This window comes from Lissotriton helveticus, chromosome 7, assembly GCF_964261635.1.
Source record: "Lissotriton helveticus chromosome 7, aLisHel1.1, whole genome shotgun sequence".
Taxonomy (NCBI): domain Eukaryota; kingdom Metazoa; phylum Chordata; class Amphibia; order Caudata; family Salamandridae; genus Lissotriton; species Lissotriton helveticus.
Genome location: NC_136068.1, coordinates 565,687,380 through 565,705,726, shown reverse-complemented (window position 1 = coordinate 565,705,726; position 18,347 = coordinate 565,687,380). Strand labels below are relative to the sequence as shown.

Here is an 18,347-nt window from a genome sequence, read left to right as displayed (position 1 = left end):
GTTTGAGTGCAGTGGCCCTCTCTGATACCCATGTGCCCAGGTAGTTGTAGGATGGGGCCGTGGTGATACGGTGTTCCCCCAGAGACCATGAAGCTTTTGTTTTGTGTGGATGTTTGCCAAAGATTATTATCTTAGTCTTGCTCACATTAATGAGTAACTCGTTCTCCTTGTTGTACGTGGCGAGACTGTTTAAGGCTCTTTGGAGGCCTACCCTGGTGTGGTCCATAATTACTGTGTCATCTGCATACTGGAGCGTACCCAAGACCAGCTTCCCCAGTCTGGGCGGTGCTAGGTTGGCATCTTTCAGGGCTTGCCCCATGTCTGCAGTATACAAGTTGAAAAGCAGGGGGGCCAGGACACACCCCTGCTTTAATCCAGAGTTAGTGGCAATTCTTGTGGTTGCTGAGGTGGCGCTTAGTTTCACCTGAACCCAGGTCCCCTCGTAAAGTGCTTTTATGGCCTTTAGAAGATCTCTGGGGATCCCCCAAGACTCTAGTTTTGCCCAGAGCCGGCTTCTGTTCACGCGGTCAAAGGTCGTTGAATAATCGATAAAGCAACAGAACAGGGGCAGCTTATTCCGCATGTTGGCCTTCTTAGCGAGGTACCAAAGCGCTATGATGTTATCCAACAGTTAGCCCTGAAGCCAGTCTGTGAGGGCGGGAGTATGCCGTTCTTATCCACCCAAGTTTCTAGGTCCTTAAGTAGAAGGCGGGCATAGACCTTGGCTTCAATGTCAAGGAGGGCTATCAGTCTGTAATTAGCCGGGTTAGAGTGGTCACCTTTTTTATGTATAGGAAAGAGGATTGAACCTTTCCAGGAAAATGGCAGGGTTGCGGTTGCGAATGCGTGGTTAAATAGAGGAGTAAGTTTGGAAGCGAAGAATGCAGGATCTTTCTTAAAGACCTGTGCGGGGATCCCGTTAGGTCCAGGGGCACCATCGGTTCTGATGGCTTTGATGTGCTTTACAATCGCCGCCTCCGAGAATTTACCAGATTGAATCGGACTTAATTCTTCATTCGGGGCACTTTCAGAGCTGATGGTAGCTGCCGCCGCCTTGGACCAGCCGGATATGCAGTGAGACATCCGATTTGGCTCACAGGTGTACAGCCCCTTTGCATACTGTTCCCAAACTTTTCCTCCAACACTGTTAACCTTGTGTACGCCTCCTGATGACAAGCTGTTGATGTAGCGCCAGAGCTTGCTATTATCTTTGCCTTTGATTATGGAAAACACTGTCAACCAGTTCTGATCGGTCCGTTTTCTTTTCAAATCCCAAATGTTCTTTTTGTACTTAGCTCGCAAAACAGCAATGGGGGGCCCCCCTGGCGGGTAGATACCTTTCTTGTTTGCTCTCACTGCCTTGTTAAGCACCTGCTTAGCCAGCTTAAGACTGTGGGTTTTTTGGTGGCCTGGGATGACATTTTTTTGACCGCTTCTTGATTGGTGAGTGTTGCCCAGGTACTTCAATAAGTCATTGGTCAGTGTTTCCCATAGGTGTATTATACTATCTTGTGGACTTGGTACTGTCACCCTATTGGCTACTAATGCATTAAGTCTGTGGCTAAGATTGGTCGACCATTTTATTCGTTTAAGGACTAAATGGTGTTCTTCGCCTGTGGTCATACCAATTGCGGCGTAGGGGTCCGCCTGTTCTCGTGTCAGGTTGAATGTGACACGAAGGGGCCTATGGTCGCTTTCGGCTCTGTCGTCCACAGTGAAATTGCGAAGTTTGTTGGCCAATCCTGCATTGATGAAGATATAGTCTATAGTGGAGACATTCCTGAAGGTCGGGTGGGCGGACCATGCGCAGTTGCGCGTTTTTTGTATCCCATGGGTGGATTGCAAGTTGTAATTTGCTAAAAGTTCAATCAGTTGAGCTGACTTCCTGCTAGATGTAGTCATGGGTAGCAGGTCCAGGCCTCTCAGGTTAAAGTCACCGACTATGATTACATCGTGGTGCAAGCGGCTTATTAATAGATCTTCCAGGGCGGTGGTGAATGATTCCAAGCCGTGTGAAGAGTGAAGTTTTGCAGGGTTGAGGTAACAGTTGATTAATAAAAGCGGCGGGTTGTTTGGTCCGCTCTCAGTCCTTCTATTGAGATAGCTTGTAGGTCAGGTGGCTCCAGAGATAGTTATTTTACGTTAAATTTACAGGCGTGGCTTACGAAGATTGACAGACCCCCTGACGGGCGACCAAATATCGTCCTTCTGGTTGCTGATTTAAAGTATTCGTGGAAGCCAGCAATTGGTGAGGTGGACCTCGCCCAGGTCTGGATACATAATATGTCCCCCTGTGTGAGATAGTCATGGGTGGCGGTAACCCTGCGGATGTTATTTAACCCTGCAATGTTCCATGAGATGATGCTAAGGTTACGATCCTGGCCTGTTGATGGGCATGCGCGACTGGTGTTTTCATGTGAGTGGGAGGGGTTAGGAGCCCCGTCTCCATGTGTCCTCTGGGGGGGCCAGTCCTTGCTGAGGACGCTGCACGATGCGCTGTTTTTCTTTTAACAAGATTTTTATTTTTAGCGGGGATCTAGGCCTCCCAGGTTTCACTCCCCCATCAGAGCTTGTGGAATTTGTGCCTTTGAGAACAGAGATGGATTGTTGTAGGCCATAATGTGGTCTGAGGACGTGCGGATATTTTGGAACTCTGGGGGCGGTGACTTCTATACCCCATTCTGCCAGTTGCAAGGCTTCATGGAGGACAGCTTTTTGGGCTTGCTGGTTTGCTAGTCCGACTATGGTGGAATCACCATGGGTATCTGTCTCCAGGCTATTGAACTTCACCCATTCGATCATCCCCGAGGTGATGTGTGCCAGGGAGTCAATGTAGCCGAAGAGTCGTACGATGTTTGACCTGTTCAGAATGTCAAAGGAGCCCATGGCTGTAAACCTGGGGGTGAACAGCAGCTCGTAAATAACTGGTGGTTTATTATTTTCTGGGGAGCGCCGTTGTGCCCCTTCGCCAGGGGACTCCTGCCTCTGATGAATTGGATGTGCAATGATTGTGTGGCGGTCACCTGGGCACTGTCTGTCTGAGATCGTAATTGGGGGGCTTGCCTCTCTTGACTGTCCATGCTGCTCATCGTTGAAAGCGCTCGGGTGTGGAGGGTTATTATATATGGCTCCAGATTGCTGGTTACCTGGTGCCTCAGTTGGTGGACCTACCAGACAGGGCAGTCCCAACTGCGCTCCCAGATACAGTGGGCGTGTTGATTCTATCTTATATTGGGGGACCCAATCAATTGGACCATTGATGCTGGAAAGTCCTCCGGAAACAACTTGTGAGGGCCGTGGAAGAACCTCCACATTACAATGGCCCTCCGGAGGAAGGATTGAGTGCCTGGGGACAACACAAGGGACAGGTGGTACATCACTTGGCTTAACAGTCTTGAGTGCACGGTTTAGGGTGAAGATAGGAAAGGTGTTTTGAGAGAACTTTCAGTTATGGTGGCGCCGGAAGTTATTATGGCTGGTGGTATGATCCTGCTTTTGGTTTTAAGTTTCTTTAGTCTTTTTTTTTGCTCTCCGTGACAGCGGTGCATTTGCACCAGCCAATGCACATTTCGCCTTTTCCGAGAGAGGAATGCTGACGGATGAGTCGTCGCTTTCGGTGTCAGGGTCCAAAACCACAAGGTCCCTGCTTCCTTGTTCTGGCATGGTGAGCTTGCTGCATGGCACGGCCATCGAACCTTTTAGTGAGCTGCTGACCGTGGTGCAGGGGTCGGTCAGTACATCATGCACCCTCGACAAAGCTGGTGGCTTTTGAGTCAACTGTGTTTGTGGGGACCTCTCTCCAAGGCCCTTGGCTAATGTGAGCATATCTTTTAAAACTTCGGGTAGGCTTGCCCATTTTTCTATAATGGCGGCACCAGAGTTGATGTTGACCGCGTGGGCTTCAAATAGCACCTCTAATTTTGCTAGTTTATCGTCTTGGCGCACTAGGTGCTGGGCGATTGAGTGCAGCAGATCAACTTGAACCTCCATCTTCGTGGACTGCCACAATAAGGCCCTGGCCATGGTGTCCTGCACTTCTCTCATTATGGACAGGTTTAGTTCTTTGACCGTGACCTCATCGACTGAGTCTTGTTGTTGTGTTAGGCCCAGGGGGCTCCATGCCTCCGTCTGCTGCAATCTCCTGGGATTAATTCTGGCTGGGTGTATGGGGGTATCTTCTAGTGTACGCTCTATTGAGTGTTCTAGTTTTTGCAGGAACGATGCCGTTAGCGCGGCCATACCCGGAGTGGTCATCTCCGTTGTTGCCCGGGGTGTAACTGGCGTGCACAGGTGCGTCCCAGGGCTCGTTGGGGGAGAGGGGGTGGTACCCCTCTTTTGCTTTGCGCTACCTGTCTCCTCCTGTACACCCTCGGAGGCATTCCTGTGAACTTCAGCTAGGATCCTTAACGGGCTTTTCGCTCTGACAGTAGAAGGAGGTAGGACTTCCTTGCTTCGAGCGTCTTCCAGGCTTTTACATATTGCAAGTCTCACTGGACATGCATTTGACATTCATGTGCAATGTGAGTGCAGCATCTGGGTTTCACATAACTGTGGAACTTTACGTTGTGAACTTTACACTTCACATGTAGTAGCAATCTAGTTTTTGTATGGTAAAAACATGAACACTGTAGGTTACCTCTAACTCAAAGATTCAATGCAAAGTGTTTCACTTGCGTACTTGAGACTTACTGAATAGGCTAGGCAGAGGATGAGGTAATTAATGTATTCCAAATAGGAGTTTCAGATTAGGTCAAATGCCATGTCAACAACTGGTTTATAATGACCCATACTTTTCTATCTGGGAATATTGTGATTGTCAAGTTTTAAGAAATACCTTTCTGCCAATTTGTAGGCTTTTTTATTTCTTCATAGAAACACAATATATAAAATACATAATTTTTTTCTAATTTACTTCACAAAAAAGTTAGAAACTTACTTTGGAATTATACATGAAAAAATTGGAAATGTTTATTCTTTACATTAATGTTTAAACATTTAAACCAAAATTAAAAAAGAAAATAATTAATTATTTGAATACATTTTCCTTAAGGTTAAGTATTAGTTTAAAGGGTAAGATATGGGTAAGGGATGGTGTTGAGATATGCATTATGAATAAGAGTCTGGATTTTCTATGGAGTTATGGTATGGGGTGAGGCTAGGGCTCGCCTTAACCAAAACCATACCTTAACATAATTCCTTCTCCAAAACAAATGTTTAGGATTAGGATAAGGGATGGTGTTATAGGTTAGGAAAAATATATGGATATAGTCAGATTTAGGGTTTGGGCAAAGTTAGGCATAAGTTAAGGATTATGGAAAGAGCAGAGATATCCAATGTATTTCCGGTGGGACAAAATTCATTAAGAATTTTCAAGATATCCAAAGAAGATAAATACAATGAATCAAAATGGAAATCATTTATACAGAGAGTGGGGCAGCTGGTATCCTGGAAATTTGGCATAAATCCAGCACTTTTGGACCTACAATGAACACAAATTGGGTTAGAGTAAGGGACAGGGTAAAGGTTAAGGTTATCATCAGCATTACGGCTTAAGGTAAAGGTTACATTGCGTTCCACTTGCCTGCATTTTTGTAGTTACAATAGGAATACATGTAATCTACAACATTTTGTCACAACTTTTAAAGCTCTACATTTTTGTATGAGTCTTTATGACATAAAACATAAAAACATTAAGCATCACCAGAAACCTGGTCGGTCAGCTTGGAAGATTATAATATTGTAACTTGCTTCACACATAGAATCAGTGACTAAATCGCTTTGCAAATTTCCACATGAAAATGAAATTTTGCTTTTTATTCATGTACTTATACAGGAGTAGAGTTTTGCTTTTGTATGCCAGGTTTCAGAACAACCATAGACATTGTAAATTACTCTTATGTGTTTTAAATGTATGTGAATATAGTTCATATGGATATCTTTGAAATCAGTTGTGGTGTAAAACTCAATTCCTCTATACTAAACTATTTGGTCTACAGGCTTCTGTATCTATCTGCAATGAATAATTCCTTGTCTATGTGTTATTCTCCTTCCTGCAAGCATTCAACGTAAATCTTCAAGCAATAGTAGTTGTCCTTTTATATATGTTACACTGTCTCTGCTGTCTGACCAGTTGTTTTCTTTTTTGCTGCAGTTTCTTACATTATTATTGCACATTATAGTTGCTAGTATGCGTTTTTTGATGTCGATTGAAACCACTTTTCCAAATGAATTCTTTATCACACTCGGTACATTTATATGGTTTCTCGCCGGTATGCGTTCTCATGTGTCCAAGTAGACTGTATTTACGGTTGAAACTTTTCGTACAGAAAGAACATGTATACATTCTTTCTCCTAAGTGTGTTGTTTGATGTGCAATAAGATGACTCTTCTCAAAGAAACTTTTCTCACATTCAGTACATGCATATGGTCTCCCTCGCAAATGTGTTCTCATGATTCCTAGTTGGGCAATTGTACCACCTACTTCATCACATTCAGTAAATTTGTACATAGCCAGGTGTGAATCTGTGTTTGGAAGGCAACTGGAAAACTGTGAATTCCTCGGGTTACTCTCACATTCACGATATGAACTTAAGCCTCCAGAGTTGGGTCTTCCCTGATATGCACTGAAATGAAATGCACTGAGAAGGCCTGGGCCAATGAATCCACTGTCATACTGAGTAGTATTCTCTCCTCTCTGTGCCCATGCTTCATCTCTGTCTGATGCCTCGTGAGAGCCATGGGCCTTTATTGAGCTTCTTTTTTTAAACAAGTTTGAACATATATTTGCTTCAGAACAAAAAAGTGAATCGCCATCTTCTTTTGCTCTGTCAATGCTTTCATCACCTGCAGGATTCAAATGAAAGACTGTCATTAGCTTTCTACATGACACTGGATAGATTTTCTTTAAACTATAATTGTAACTAGATGGAACACAAATATGGCAATGCAGGGTATACTGTTAACGAGAACAGAACTCAAAAAGACTGACATAAATACCAGCAAATGTTTGAAATAGGCCCACTGCAAGGGTTACACATAAACTCCACTTTTTTAAAATAATGATATTGACATTTGTTGTGCCTTACAAATGTTCAAAATAATATAAACAAGCATTGGAAATGCAATAGGTCTCGGATTTAATTGAGTTAGAGCTAATGGCATTGTAAATGGCAATGTCTTTTAGCCATGTGTCATGGAGTGTATGCATGTGGTGTGTAGTGGAATTATGTGGGTTGGATTGGAATTGTAGCAATGGTGGCATGCTGCGCTTTAGATGAATATGTTTAAAAGTAAAGTGCACCATACTGCGATTGCTACAATAGTTAATTGTGGATGCATTAACAATTGATATGTGCACTGATGGCTGGTGGTGTGTGTGCCTGTAGAAATTGTTCACTGATGGCTGGTGGTGTGTGTGCTTGGTGGAAGCGTGCACTGCCGGCTGGAGGTGTGTGTGCCTGGTGGAAGCGTTCACTGACGGCTGGTGGTGTGTGTGCCTGGTGAAAGTGTGCACTGATGGCTGGTGGTGTGTGTGTGTTTGGTGAAAGCGTGCACTGACGTTTGGTGTTGTGTGCCTGGTGGAAGCCTGCACTGACGGCTGGTGGTGTTTGTGCCCGGTGAAAGCGTGCACTGAGGGATGGCGGTGTTTGTGCCTGGTGAAAGCGTGCACTGATGGCTGGTGGTGTGTGTGTGTGTGGTTGTGTGTGTGGTTGCGTGTGTGGTGGTGAGTGTGCTGTGGTGAGTGTGCGGTGGTGAGTGTGTGGTGGTGAGTGTGTGGTGGTGAGTGTGTGGTGGTGAGTGTGTGGTGGTGAGTGTGTGGTGGTGGTGCGTGTGTGGTGGTGCGTGTGTGGTGGTGAGAGAGTGATGGTGAGAGAGTGGTATGTGTGTGTGGTGTGTGTGTGGTGTGTATGTGGTGTGTATGTGGTGTGTGTGTGGTGGTGTGTGTGTGGTGTGTGTGTGGTCTTATGTGTGTGGTCTTATGTATGTGTGTGTGGTGGACTTAGTTCGAGTGTTCTTACCCTGCACACTCACACACTGCCCCTACACCCTCACACACTGCTCACCCTGCACACTCACACTCTGTTCACCCTGCACACTCACACAATGTTCACCCTGCACACACACACACTGTTCACCCTGCACACTCACACACTGCAGTCACTGTCACTCTGCAGTCACTGTCACTCTGCAGTCACTCTCACTCTGCAGTCACTATGCAGTCACTCTCACTCTGCAGTCACTCTCACTCTGCAGTTATTCTGCACTCACTCTCACTCTGCAATCACTCTCACTCTGCACTCACACTCACTATGCACTCACACTCACTCTGCACTCACACTCTGCACTCACTGCACTCACACTGCTCTCACACTCACTCTGCACTCACACTCAATATGCACTCACACTCACTCTGCACTCACACTCACCTCACTGCACTCACACTGCACTCACATTCACTCTGCACTCACGCTGCACTCACACTCACTCTGCACTCACACTGTGCACTCACACTGTGCACTCACACTGTGCACTCACACTCTGCACTCACACTCTGCACTCACTCTGCACTCACTCTGCACTCACTCTGCACTCACTCTGCACTCACTCACACTCACTCTGCACTCACTCTGCACTCACTCACACTCACTCTGCACCTGCACTCACTCTGCACCTCCACTCACTCTGCACTCACTCACCACCTGCACTCACTCTGCACTCACTCTGCACCTGCACTCACTCTGCACCTGCACTCACTCTGCACCTTCACTCTGCACTCACTGATTGTTTACATTATTTCCTTGTTCACGCTTGTCAGTCCACATCATTAATCTACAACAATGACCACAAAAATAACAGCGAAACGCTCATTAAGTGGCACGACTGAATATTATGAAGTTGAACGACAGTGTAAAATAAGGGTGTATCATTTTATATATGGCACCTACACTTAATAGAAATATGAAGTCTTGTACTAAATTACATAGGATTATTTCAAATTGCATGGCTCGTAATGTAAACGATATTACCACCAACAAATGTCATACGTGTTCAATCACTAACATAAGGCTTCCAATACGTAGTGTACAACCTGTAGGGAAAGTGCCTCATCATGGCTAGTAAACGCTAGACAATAGGTGAAGTGAAAATAGTTCAGCCTGCCCCCCGCAAAAAAAAAGGTGCAGCCTCATTTAACATAATTCTAGGTTTTAATGGTGCCCACAGCATTATTTTACTATAAAGCATTAAAGAGTGACTTGCCCCTGAACATAAAAGCATTCCTATTCTTACATACAACTCAAAGGGGCAACTACATTTTAGTACGAGCAGTATCAATAAAGACGAAAATAGCTTAAGTCCTATTTCAAAGCTAAGCGCAGTTAAACCTTGTATGATCTGTGTATGCCGGTCTTTTGGGCATTATCCGTATTGCCTGACAACTTGAAACTCCATTGTGTGGGTATTAAACAGAACCGCTGCACAAACGTTTTATTAGCATTGGCTTTCACACAATAGCACCGGTAACAGCGATGGCAGTATGAACAGATTAGTACACCCTGCAGATGTTACAGGTAGACTGCACAACACAAGCCTCGAGTAACTTCTAGCCCACAACCGGAAGCATCGAGTTCTCAAACTCCACGGGTGCCTCCGAATAAAGACACCGACTCCATGCGTTTTTCTTTGCGTTCCGGGACCGTAAATCCTACAATCGTATTACTAAGTCAGAACATTTTTGAAATATAAGAGAACATGACAACTAAGACCTTCCAGAGTCGACAGCTTGATGTTACAGATACCGAATCTCGAACATTAATTCGACAATGCAGACCATGAAAGGGTTCATGTACCACAATATCTCACTTCCCATCGGTGTGGGAGTCTGTGTTTTGAAGAAGAGCTGTGACTTCGCTCTCGCACACATTCAAAGGATGCCTGGAGAATGCCTCATCTTTAAGTACAGCTTATTGTGCGCGATGCACGCGCTGCCAGCCTCCCAGAACACGAAATGTGCACGATTAGAAACTTGTGAATGGTGCCAGGCGCGCACCACTGCAAGCATAGGTTTTAAATTATCTCGGCTGTCAAGCCGGGATAATTCAAAACATATGCCCTTCTGCTGCGCGTGTCCGCACGGAATATACAATAGGCGGAGCTACTCTACCGCCTATGGCCTATTGCGTGTTCTCTTCTGAAAACACACGCACGAGAAGGCCAATCAAAATGAAGCTGGCAAAAACAACGACGAAAAATCACGAGCAGCCAGTATTTTTTTAGGTAGGTTTTCGGAGACGCTAACACAAGGACTCTTGGGCTCCGCCCACACTGCTACGCAGTGTGAAATAGGCCCGAGCCCTAAAAAGGAGGCAAGTCTGGGCTCTGCCGAGTTCACAAATGACAAGTTAGTGTATCAAACCTTTCAAAAAATATACTTAATTGTTTTTTCAATGAGAACAGAATGAAAGACCTGTTAGGTGTTTCAGTGAAATGAGCAAACAAAGATGACATTAAAGTTGGATCACTGCCAACTTAAGTCCCCTCAGACCAAGTGTTCACCTTTCATCATCCAGGTCAATAATCCATCCATGAACTCTGCTGCCCTGTCAAAACTTCTACACTGGATAAAGAGCCTCAGAGACTCACTGAATCTATTGATTAGCTCCACCCATGAGAAACGCACTGTGACCATGATTTCCCTGACTGACATATGAGACTCTATATAGAAGCTACCTTGGATCATGATTTAAAGCAGGGTTCTCCAAAGTTGGTCTGGAATGCCGGATCCATGTCAGATTTTTAGCATAGCCCCCTTTAGATAAATGTAGTTATCTTAAAAATCTGGCATGGATCAGGCCCGCTACAAGCGACTTTGGACAATCCCGATTTAGAGATACTAATACTGCTTGACCTCTATGTTCCAGTTCTTAGCAGAGTCCACCCAGTGCTGCTCGGTACAGTGAAATAATGGAAAAATGCATCATAGATACAAACCGGCTAATGTTAAATAATTTATAAGTAATCATGTTTTTTTTTTGTTTGACACATTACGTTTCATACAATACAACCCATCATACAAATAACTAACACTGTATCTAAAAAAACAATTGCTAGGTAGTACTATGGGCTTCCTCAAAACTATAATGTGTCATCTTCACTTTCCAACATGAGTGCATTTCATCCATTCCAAATCGTTATCTCCCTAATTCAGAGCCATTTTGCATTACAATTAGCAATCACATTCTTGTCATCTATATTTATGTCCTTGCAAAAAAGTCATTTGTAGTAGTTTTTAAAGGTGCTTTTATTCATCAGATGGATACATTAATGTTGTAAACATGATTTCCCATATCTCTAGTTCAGCTTGTGTTTCATTCACCTGAAGTTGCGTTTTTCCAACTTCACTTTCCACCATAATCAATTAAAATAATGCTAAGAGCATGATAGTTTCCAGTACTTTTGTTATCTATTTATGAGTTATTTGCATAGTTTTACATCTTGGGCATCAATCACTATTATTAGGGTTCACATTATTCTTTCTTTCTGAAAATCAATACGTTATGCAAAAACTTATAATGTATCAACCTGACTCTGCATTTTGAGTGCTCAATCTACATTGGATATATACTTGATACTACCTGGTGTTTCTGGATTTTTTCTAGGACAGTCTCCCACCCATCTAAGGCTATGGATGTGTTGGTTGTTTTACCAAGCACACACTATATAGTTCTCTCATCATTTTACCTTCCGCCCTCAATTCTAGGATCTTTTGGGTTATTGTGTTTTCAGGCTTCTTTGGGGAATCCTGGCAATATCTGACTAGGGTTAGACATCACATAGCATATACCAAAAATTGCACTTCGCCTTTCCCACTTTGTGTCTACCATCATTATATAAATGTTTAAATGCAATTACGCCAGGCTGTGAAATTGTCTGCTTTACGCATTGAGATTTTGTCAAATATAGCACACTGAAATCTGCATGTGTATTCATAATCCTTTGCATTTGGGGCCTTTTTCCCAAGGGTGCACAATGTAAGAGATGCTGCAGGCCTCCCACTATGTGTTTAATCGTTTTTGTATTTGGAGAGCCGAACTTCATAACGTGTGACTGAGAGAAGTTGGTTGACAGGTCAAGGCTACTCATAAAGTTAATAAAAAAGGGTAAGAGGTTTATGTAAGTTTTTGGCAGTGCGGGCGATTAAAACTGTGTCATCCGCACAGAGCAAGGCGGGTATAGGACGACCTTACCTACTTTAGGAACGTCAACATCTGATGCAGACATGTCTTGCTCTATGTGGTTGATATAAAAAATAAATAAAAAAGGGGCAAAAAAACAACATTGTTGCAGCCCGCACCGCAGTTTAAAGTGATCAGGGCATTTTCCATTAGGGCCAAACCTAACACTGGCTGAAAGGTCATTGTGCAACTCCCGCAAGAAATTTATTAAAATTGGGTCGACATCCATCTGTTCCATCAGGGACCAGAGCTTAGAGCGGTTAACTCTATCAAAAGCAGAACAAAGGACCGTGAAGGCCAGATGGACTGCACCCTGCTGGGCCTTCGTATATTTACATGTTAATAAATAAAAGTTAAGGGTTTGAGCTATATTCTCCCGGCCAGGGCAAAACCCATATTGTAGATCAGTTAAAGAGCATCTCTCTTCAGCCCAGTCAACAAGGCCGTTTAATAAAATCCGGCCGACAATTTTCACCTCTGAGTCTATGAGGGAGATGGGCCTATAGCATGCTGGGTCTGACCTGATAACTTTTTTTTAAACTTGGACTATTATTGATTGAGACCAGGTTGGTGGAAGATGACGGGCAGCAGCGACATTTAGGTGCAATGTCTGCAGTGGTGCCCCTAAATCCATGCAGTTTTTAAAAAGGCCCCCTAGTATCCCATCAGGCCCTGGTGCCTTGTTAGATGGTAATTGGGAGATTGCGGTTCTAACCTAATATAAGTTAAAAGTGATATAATCGACTATCTGGGGGTCTATTAATAACTCCAGCTCCTCATCTAAGCTATAAATGGCAGTGAAATGATTGACCTAGGCTTGAGAAGGAATAGTACATGCCTGGGTGGAGAGATGGTCATTACCAAAAAAGGGTGAATTAACGATGCTCCAAAAGGTGGAGCCGTCACGTTGCCTACTAACAGTTAGTAACTTTTCCAAAAGCTCCTCTTTAAGTTGAGCCATGCGCTCTTTGCAGGCCGTTCTGAATGCAGCTCTGGCCTTCTTGACCTTTGCTTGGCAACGTGGCTTCACATGCAGAAGGTTCCAGAGGTCCTTATGGGTTTTGGGTCACTGGCTGTCAAACCATTTTCCTTCCTGCAGTCCCGGGGTGTGGCTGTTTTACAGAGCACGGATTTAATAAACGTACAGATGTTAAAAAAAAGCCGCCAGGATGCTACCTGATGACTTATCTTCAGAGAAACGTGAGAAAATCAGACTGACATGAGGAGATTAAGGGCCAGATGTGGTATCCAAATACCGGTCGGTAACGGCCGAAAATACCGATTTCCGGCCGTTACCGACCGGTATTTGGATACTGAGATGTAGGGCATCTCAAAATACAGATTCGGTAATTTTACCGAATCGGTATATTTACCGAATCAGTAAATTTACTGATTCGTTAAAATTACCGAATCTGTATTTTGAGATGTAGGTGGCACTGTAAACAGTGCCACAGGGCTTTAAGGATTCGTTATTTACCACCAACTATTAGTTGGTGGTAAATAACGAATACCTGTGTATATGCAAATCTGTGCATGTACACCTGTGCCATGTGACAGACATACATGCCCTTAGGGCATGTATGTGTGCCACATGGCACACAAGCACTAATCAGGGGTGCAACAGGATGTCAAAGGGACACCCTACCACCCTTGACCATTTCACAATTTTACCGAATCGGTATTTACCGATTCGGTAATTAACATTCATTCCTATGGGCCTGGAGGCCCATAGGAATGAATGGCAATTACCGAATCAGTAAGATTCGGTAATTGCCAAAATACCGAATTATTACCTACATCTAATTTACCGATTCTAAAATACCGAATCTTTAAAATTCGGTATCTTAGAATCGGTAAAAAAGATTTACCTACATCTAGCCCTAGGTTCTGAACAAAAACTGCTGGGCAATAGTGGCCCACTTCACCCATCGCACCTGATCCTTCAAAATGATGGGCTCTCTATATAGGGGTGCTCCTCCTGGGGATTTATTATCCCAGTAAAGTAAGGCGGTGAGTGGATTATGATCACTCAAGTTATGACTTAAGACTTTAAAATCTAAGAGTGCAGGAAAAAAGCAACAGGAGACAAAAATAGAGTCGATGACAGTGCAGTGTTCACCCCCCTTAAATGAGGGTATGCTCTCAGTTTGAAGATCTTGGCTACTATTCATTAAATTAATTAAGTTGAACTCAGCGACAAGGCTATTTGCAGCGAAACCTAGATGAGTTTTTGAAATGCGCCTGGAGTTCAAATGAGCCCTCAGAATCAGGATCCCTGGTCATTATACATGAGTAGCAAGGGTGTAAGTTAAAATCCACGGCGACCATGATTAGAGTAAAAGGTGGTTCCAAGTGATAAAAATTGTCCATAAGTACTTTAAGACTGGAGACTGCATCTAACTCAATACTGGATGTAACAGCATTGTAAGAGTTAATAAGAAGCAGTCTGTGCTTATTGGGGAATGTTAGGAGGGTGCCCAGCGAGGTCTCAGAGTTGGTCTTTAGAACCTCTATGTTACATTTATGCTTCAGTAGAAACCATCAAGATATAGACAACCCTCTATATCCCACGTTCCCTGTGGACAGATAAAGTCATAATTCTTTAACAAGCCCAACCACCCGCATCTGTAAGATTGCTCTGTACTCCTGCTATGTTCCAAGCTAAGGACTGTGACCGTGTCTTGTTTTCTGGTAGACTGTTCATGGTTCAGAATGTCAGAATTGTGAGTGCCAGTAGTGGGCGAAGGGCACAGTCAATCAGGGTCTTCCATCTTGCTCAAAGGCAGAAAGCGACTGCTTAGCGGTAATTGTCAATGGAGCCCAAGAAATTGATTGGCTCAGAGCGTGACTTTCTCTCAGTCGGGTTCCAGTCTCTCCTGGCCGGAACATCAACGTTTCTGGGAGGATAGAAAAAGCCCAGGGGGAGAACATGCGGTCCATTGAGGCAGCTTTATCCCCCAAGGCATGAAGGGTTAGTCCAGTTCGCGCTGGGTTATTAAAATTCACTATAATGCAATCACCCAAAAAAGATTTATGTAATCGGCTTACCCAGCCCACCCTCCTGACCATTATAATTTCTTCAACCAATATCTGAGTCGGGTGCTGGTGAGTGTTCACCCTGGTTGCCAGCCAGTGGACTACTTTGCTCTTGAATTGAATGTGGCTTTCCTGTAAGTCCTTCTCCAAAGGGGGTACATCCCCCAACACATCAATGTAGGGGTAGCCACCAGGGGCAGTTGGACGGTAACATTAGAAGGGCATTGCATTGATGATACAGTTTGAGATATGCAGGAGATGGCCATAGCTAATTTAGAGCGACTTCCCTGGGTAATCAGCTTAGCTTTGGTAGAGGCTTGCTGCCCAAATAAAGCCTTGAATGTGCAAGTGGGTGCAGTTTGATGGTCAATGCTAACCCTTGGAGGCGGTTGTGATGAGGCAGTGGGTAGAGCCTGAGCCTGAGGGAGCACTCCTGCCCTTGAAGTGCCAGTGACACCATTAGAGAGGGTTATATTACCAGTGATTGGTTTGGATATACAGAGGTCATTAATCCAACTGCTAATGCTTGTATGTAATTATTCACTATCCCACTTAACGACCGTACTGATTGCTCAAGAGCAGTTATTTTGGGCATCAAATGCGTTAAAGCAGTAGAGATCCTAGTTTCCAGGTTTTGAATAGACACCACAAGAGAATACTTTGTTATAGCCAGCCTGTGAGCTGTGTGGTTGGCAGGTGCAGATGCAGCTGAAGCCTTCCTAGGGCCAGGTGTAGCCCTTTGCGCAGGTTTTACGCCGGGCACACGTTTGACCTGATCTGCAAGGCTTATCAGGGCATTTCGATGAGGTGTCCTTGGATATGGACTGAGCAACCTGGCCGCTAAGGTGATTGGCGGAGTATTCACTATGGAGAAGAAGCAGCAGGGGATGTACTGACGACAGTCTGAGTGGGGCCATCCCCTCCACCGGTCTGAAAGCCGGTGTGTTGTGTTATGGCCCGACAGTTACCAGCAAGCTCAGTTTCAACGCTGGTGATCTTGTCCATTAGTGCCCCCACAGCCTGGTTCAAGGAGGACAGTATGGATGCGCGTGCAGCCCCAAGCGTGGTTTGCGCCTTTCTTTTCCTAATTCTCAGCAATGTTCACCACAATTCAAAAAGTCAGACTGACAAGGTGTATGGGGAAAAATATGGGGAGGCGCTGTCTCTAAGGAAAGCTGAGAGGCCACAGGTTCCAAGGTCACAGTATATGCACCTACAAGGTGCTCACTCACTGACTCCAAGGCTCCTCGGTCCATCCATGCTCCAGAGGTAAGGGGGGTGGCACAGCCCAGCCTCATCCAGGCTCTAAAGGGCATGGATGGGTCCCCCCTTGGCCCGGGCGAGGCCCGCGCACCGCAGGAGGCAAACAGCGCTCTTGAGCGCACAGTGCTGGGCATGCCCCAGAACTCCTCCTCCTCCTGGTGCAGCACAGACACCATGTCCCGGAAGGCAAGCAGCTCCAGAAACTCCGCCACCGCGGGAGGCAAACAGTTCTTTTGAGCAAGCGGCGCAGTGTTGGGCGTGCCTCTGAACTGTTCCCACTTCTGGTGCAGCTGGGACACCGAGTCCCCAAATGCAAGCGGCTCCAGAAACTCCCCAGTGCCAAATGACAAAGGTATTCAAAATATGCAACTGCATTGTTAGATTTATGAAAATCTTTCAATCATATCTCCTGAAGCACCGCAGAACCTTATGAGCTAGCTAGTGCATCTTTTTTGTACAGGAAAGGATAAAGTGGAGATTACTCAGTCTAAACATCATTTTATATATCTAGCTATTTTAAACTTATGTAAGGGAAACCCGAGAAATGGCCTTCACAAATACGTGCAAATCCTTTAAAACCACCCCATAGTGTAAAACACATATTTCTATATTCTAAAGTGATTTCCTGCATAGCCTGACAGTCCTAGGTTTGCGGTAAGGTTTTTTTTCCGGGCAGGTATAATATGTTTTAGCTTGGCTTCTCAGCTATTTTGTCAGCCACAAGAGGGCTTTTGAGACAAAGGGTTTGTATTTGAGAACGTTATTTGTCAGAAATGTCTTTTGCACTGGAAGTGGAATTTTGTTTTAAAAGAGGACTTCAATGGCCTGATGTCAGTAATCAATTTGTACCTAGATTTGTATTTATATAGAGTTGAGGCCTTTCGACAGATATGTAGTATGTAGCAACTAGAAGGTACGTACTAACTAACAATTTCTAACATGAGCACAAAGCAAAATAACATAACAAATGTGACTAAAAAACAGACACAGCTCAAATCTGACGTTTTAAGATTCTCCAGTAGAGGGAAGGTGCTCTAGAAAGTAGGGAAATGGCCTTTCCCAATACAAGAGCACAAAAAAAAAAATCGAAAGGCCTGAACTTGGAAGTGGCATCCAGTAGCATCCCATAACCTACGTACTCTGTTCGCATTACTCCATGATATTGACCCCGACGAGGATGCTGCCGCTATCTTCCTTGATGCCACTAAGGCATTTGATTCCCTGGAGTGGGACTACTTATCCTTCGTATTAGTGGGCATGGGTTTCCCTCCCCCATCTTGGCTTGGATAAATTTACTCCGAGCCACAGTGATGGTTACTAGCATGAGGTCCTCCTCTTTTCCACTGGCCAGAGGCACCAGGCAGGGGTGCCCTCTGTACCCCCTCCTTTTAGCCCTGGCAATCAATCCCCTCGCCGCCAATATTCAACAACACTATCGGGACCACGCCATTATTTATCCAGAAAAACAAATACTCATCTCTTTATACGCCGACGACCTCACCCTTTACTTACGTCACCCGGAAGTAAGTCTGAACCCCATCCTCCAATTATTCATTCTCTTCGTGTAGCTATCTGGAGTCAACATCAACTGGAGTAAATCCCAGATATACCCCATCACCGAATCCACTCTAAAATTCAAACCGGACTATCCCCTCAAACGGTGTGATGACACACTTAACTATCATCTCTCGCAACCGGGAAAGGCTGGTGAGAGCCAACTATGGACGGGCGCTAGATTGAATAACTGACACAATCACAAGATGGATTGCGATGCCCCTGTCAATGGACGGTAGAGCTGCCATCATAAAGATGATC

The 18,347-nt window shown here is 44.7% G+C and overlaps 1 protein-coding gene across 1 annotated transcript in view; it reads right to left on the bottom strand.

Annotated features, from left to right (window-relative positions):
• Window positions 1–4,943: 4,943 nt before the first annotated feature.
• LOC144768754 (uncharacterized) overlaps window positions 4,944–18,347 on the bottom strand; it is a 176,623-nt gene continuing 163,219 nt past the window's right edge. The window contains exon 10 of the mRNA XM_078652647.1: window positions 4,944–6,843. Coding sequence (XP_078508773.1) covers window positions 6,164–6,843 — 680 coding nt within the window. The 3' untranslated portion in view covers window positions 4,944–6,163. The remainder of the gene's footprint in view (window positions 6,844–18,347) is intronic.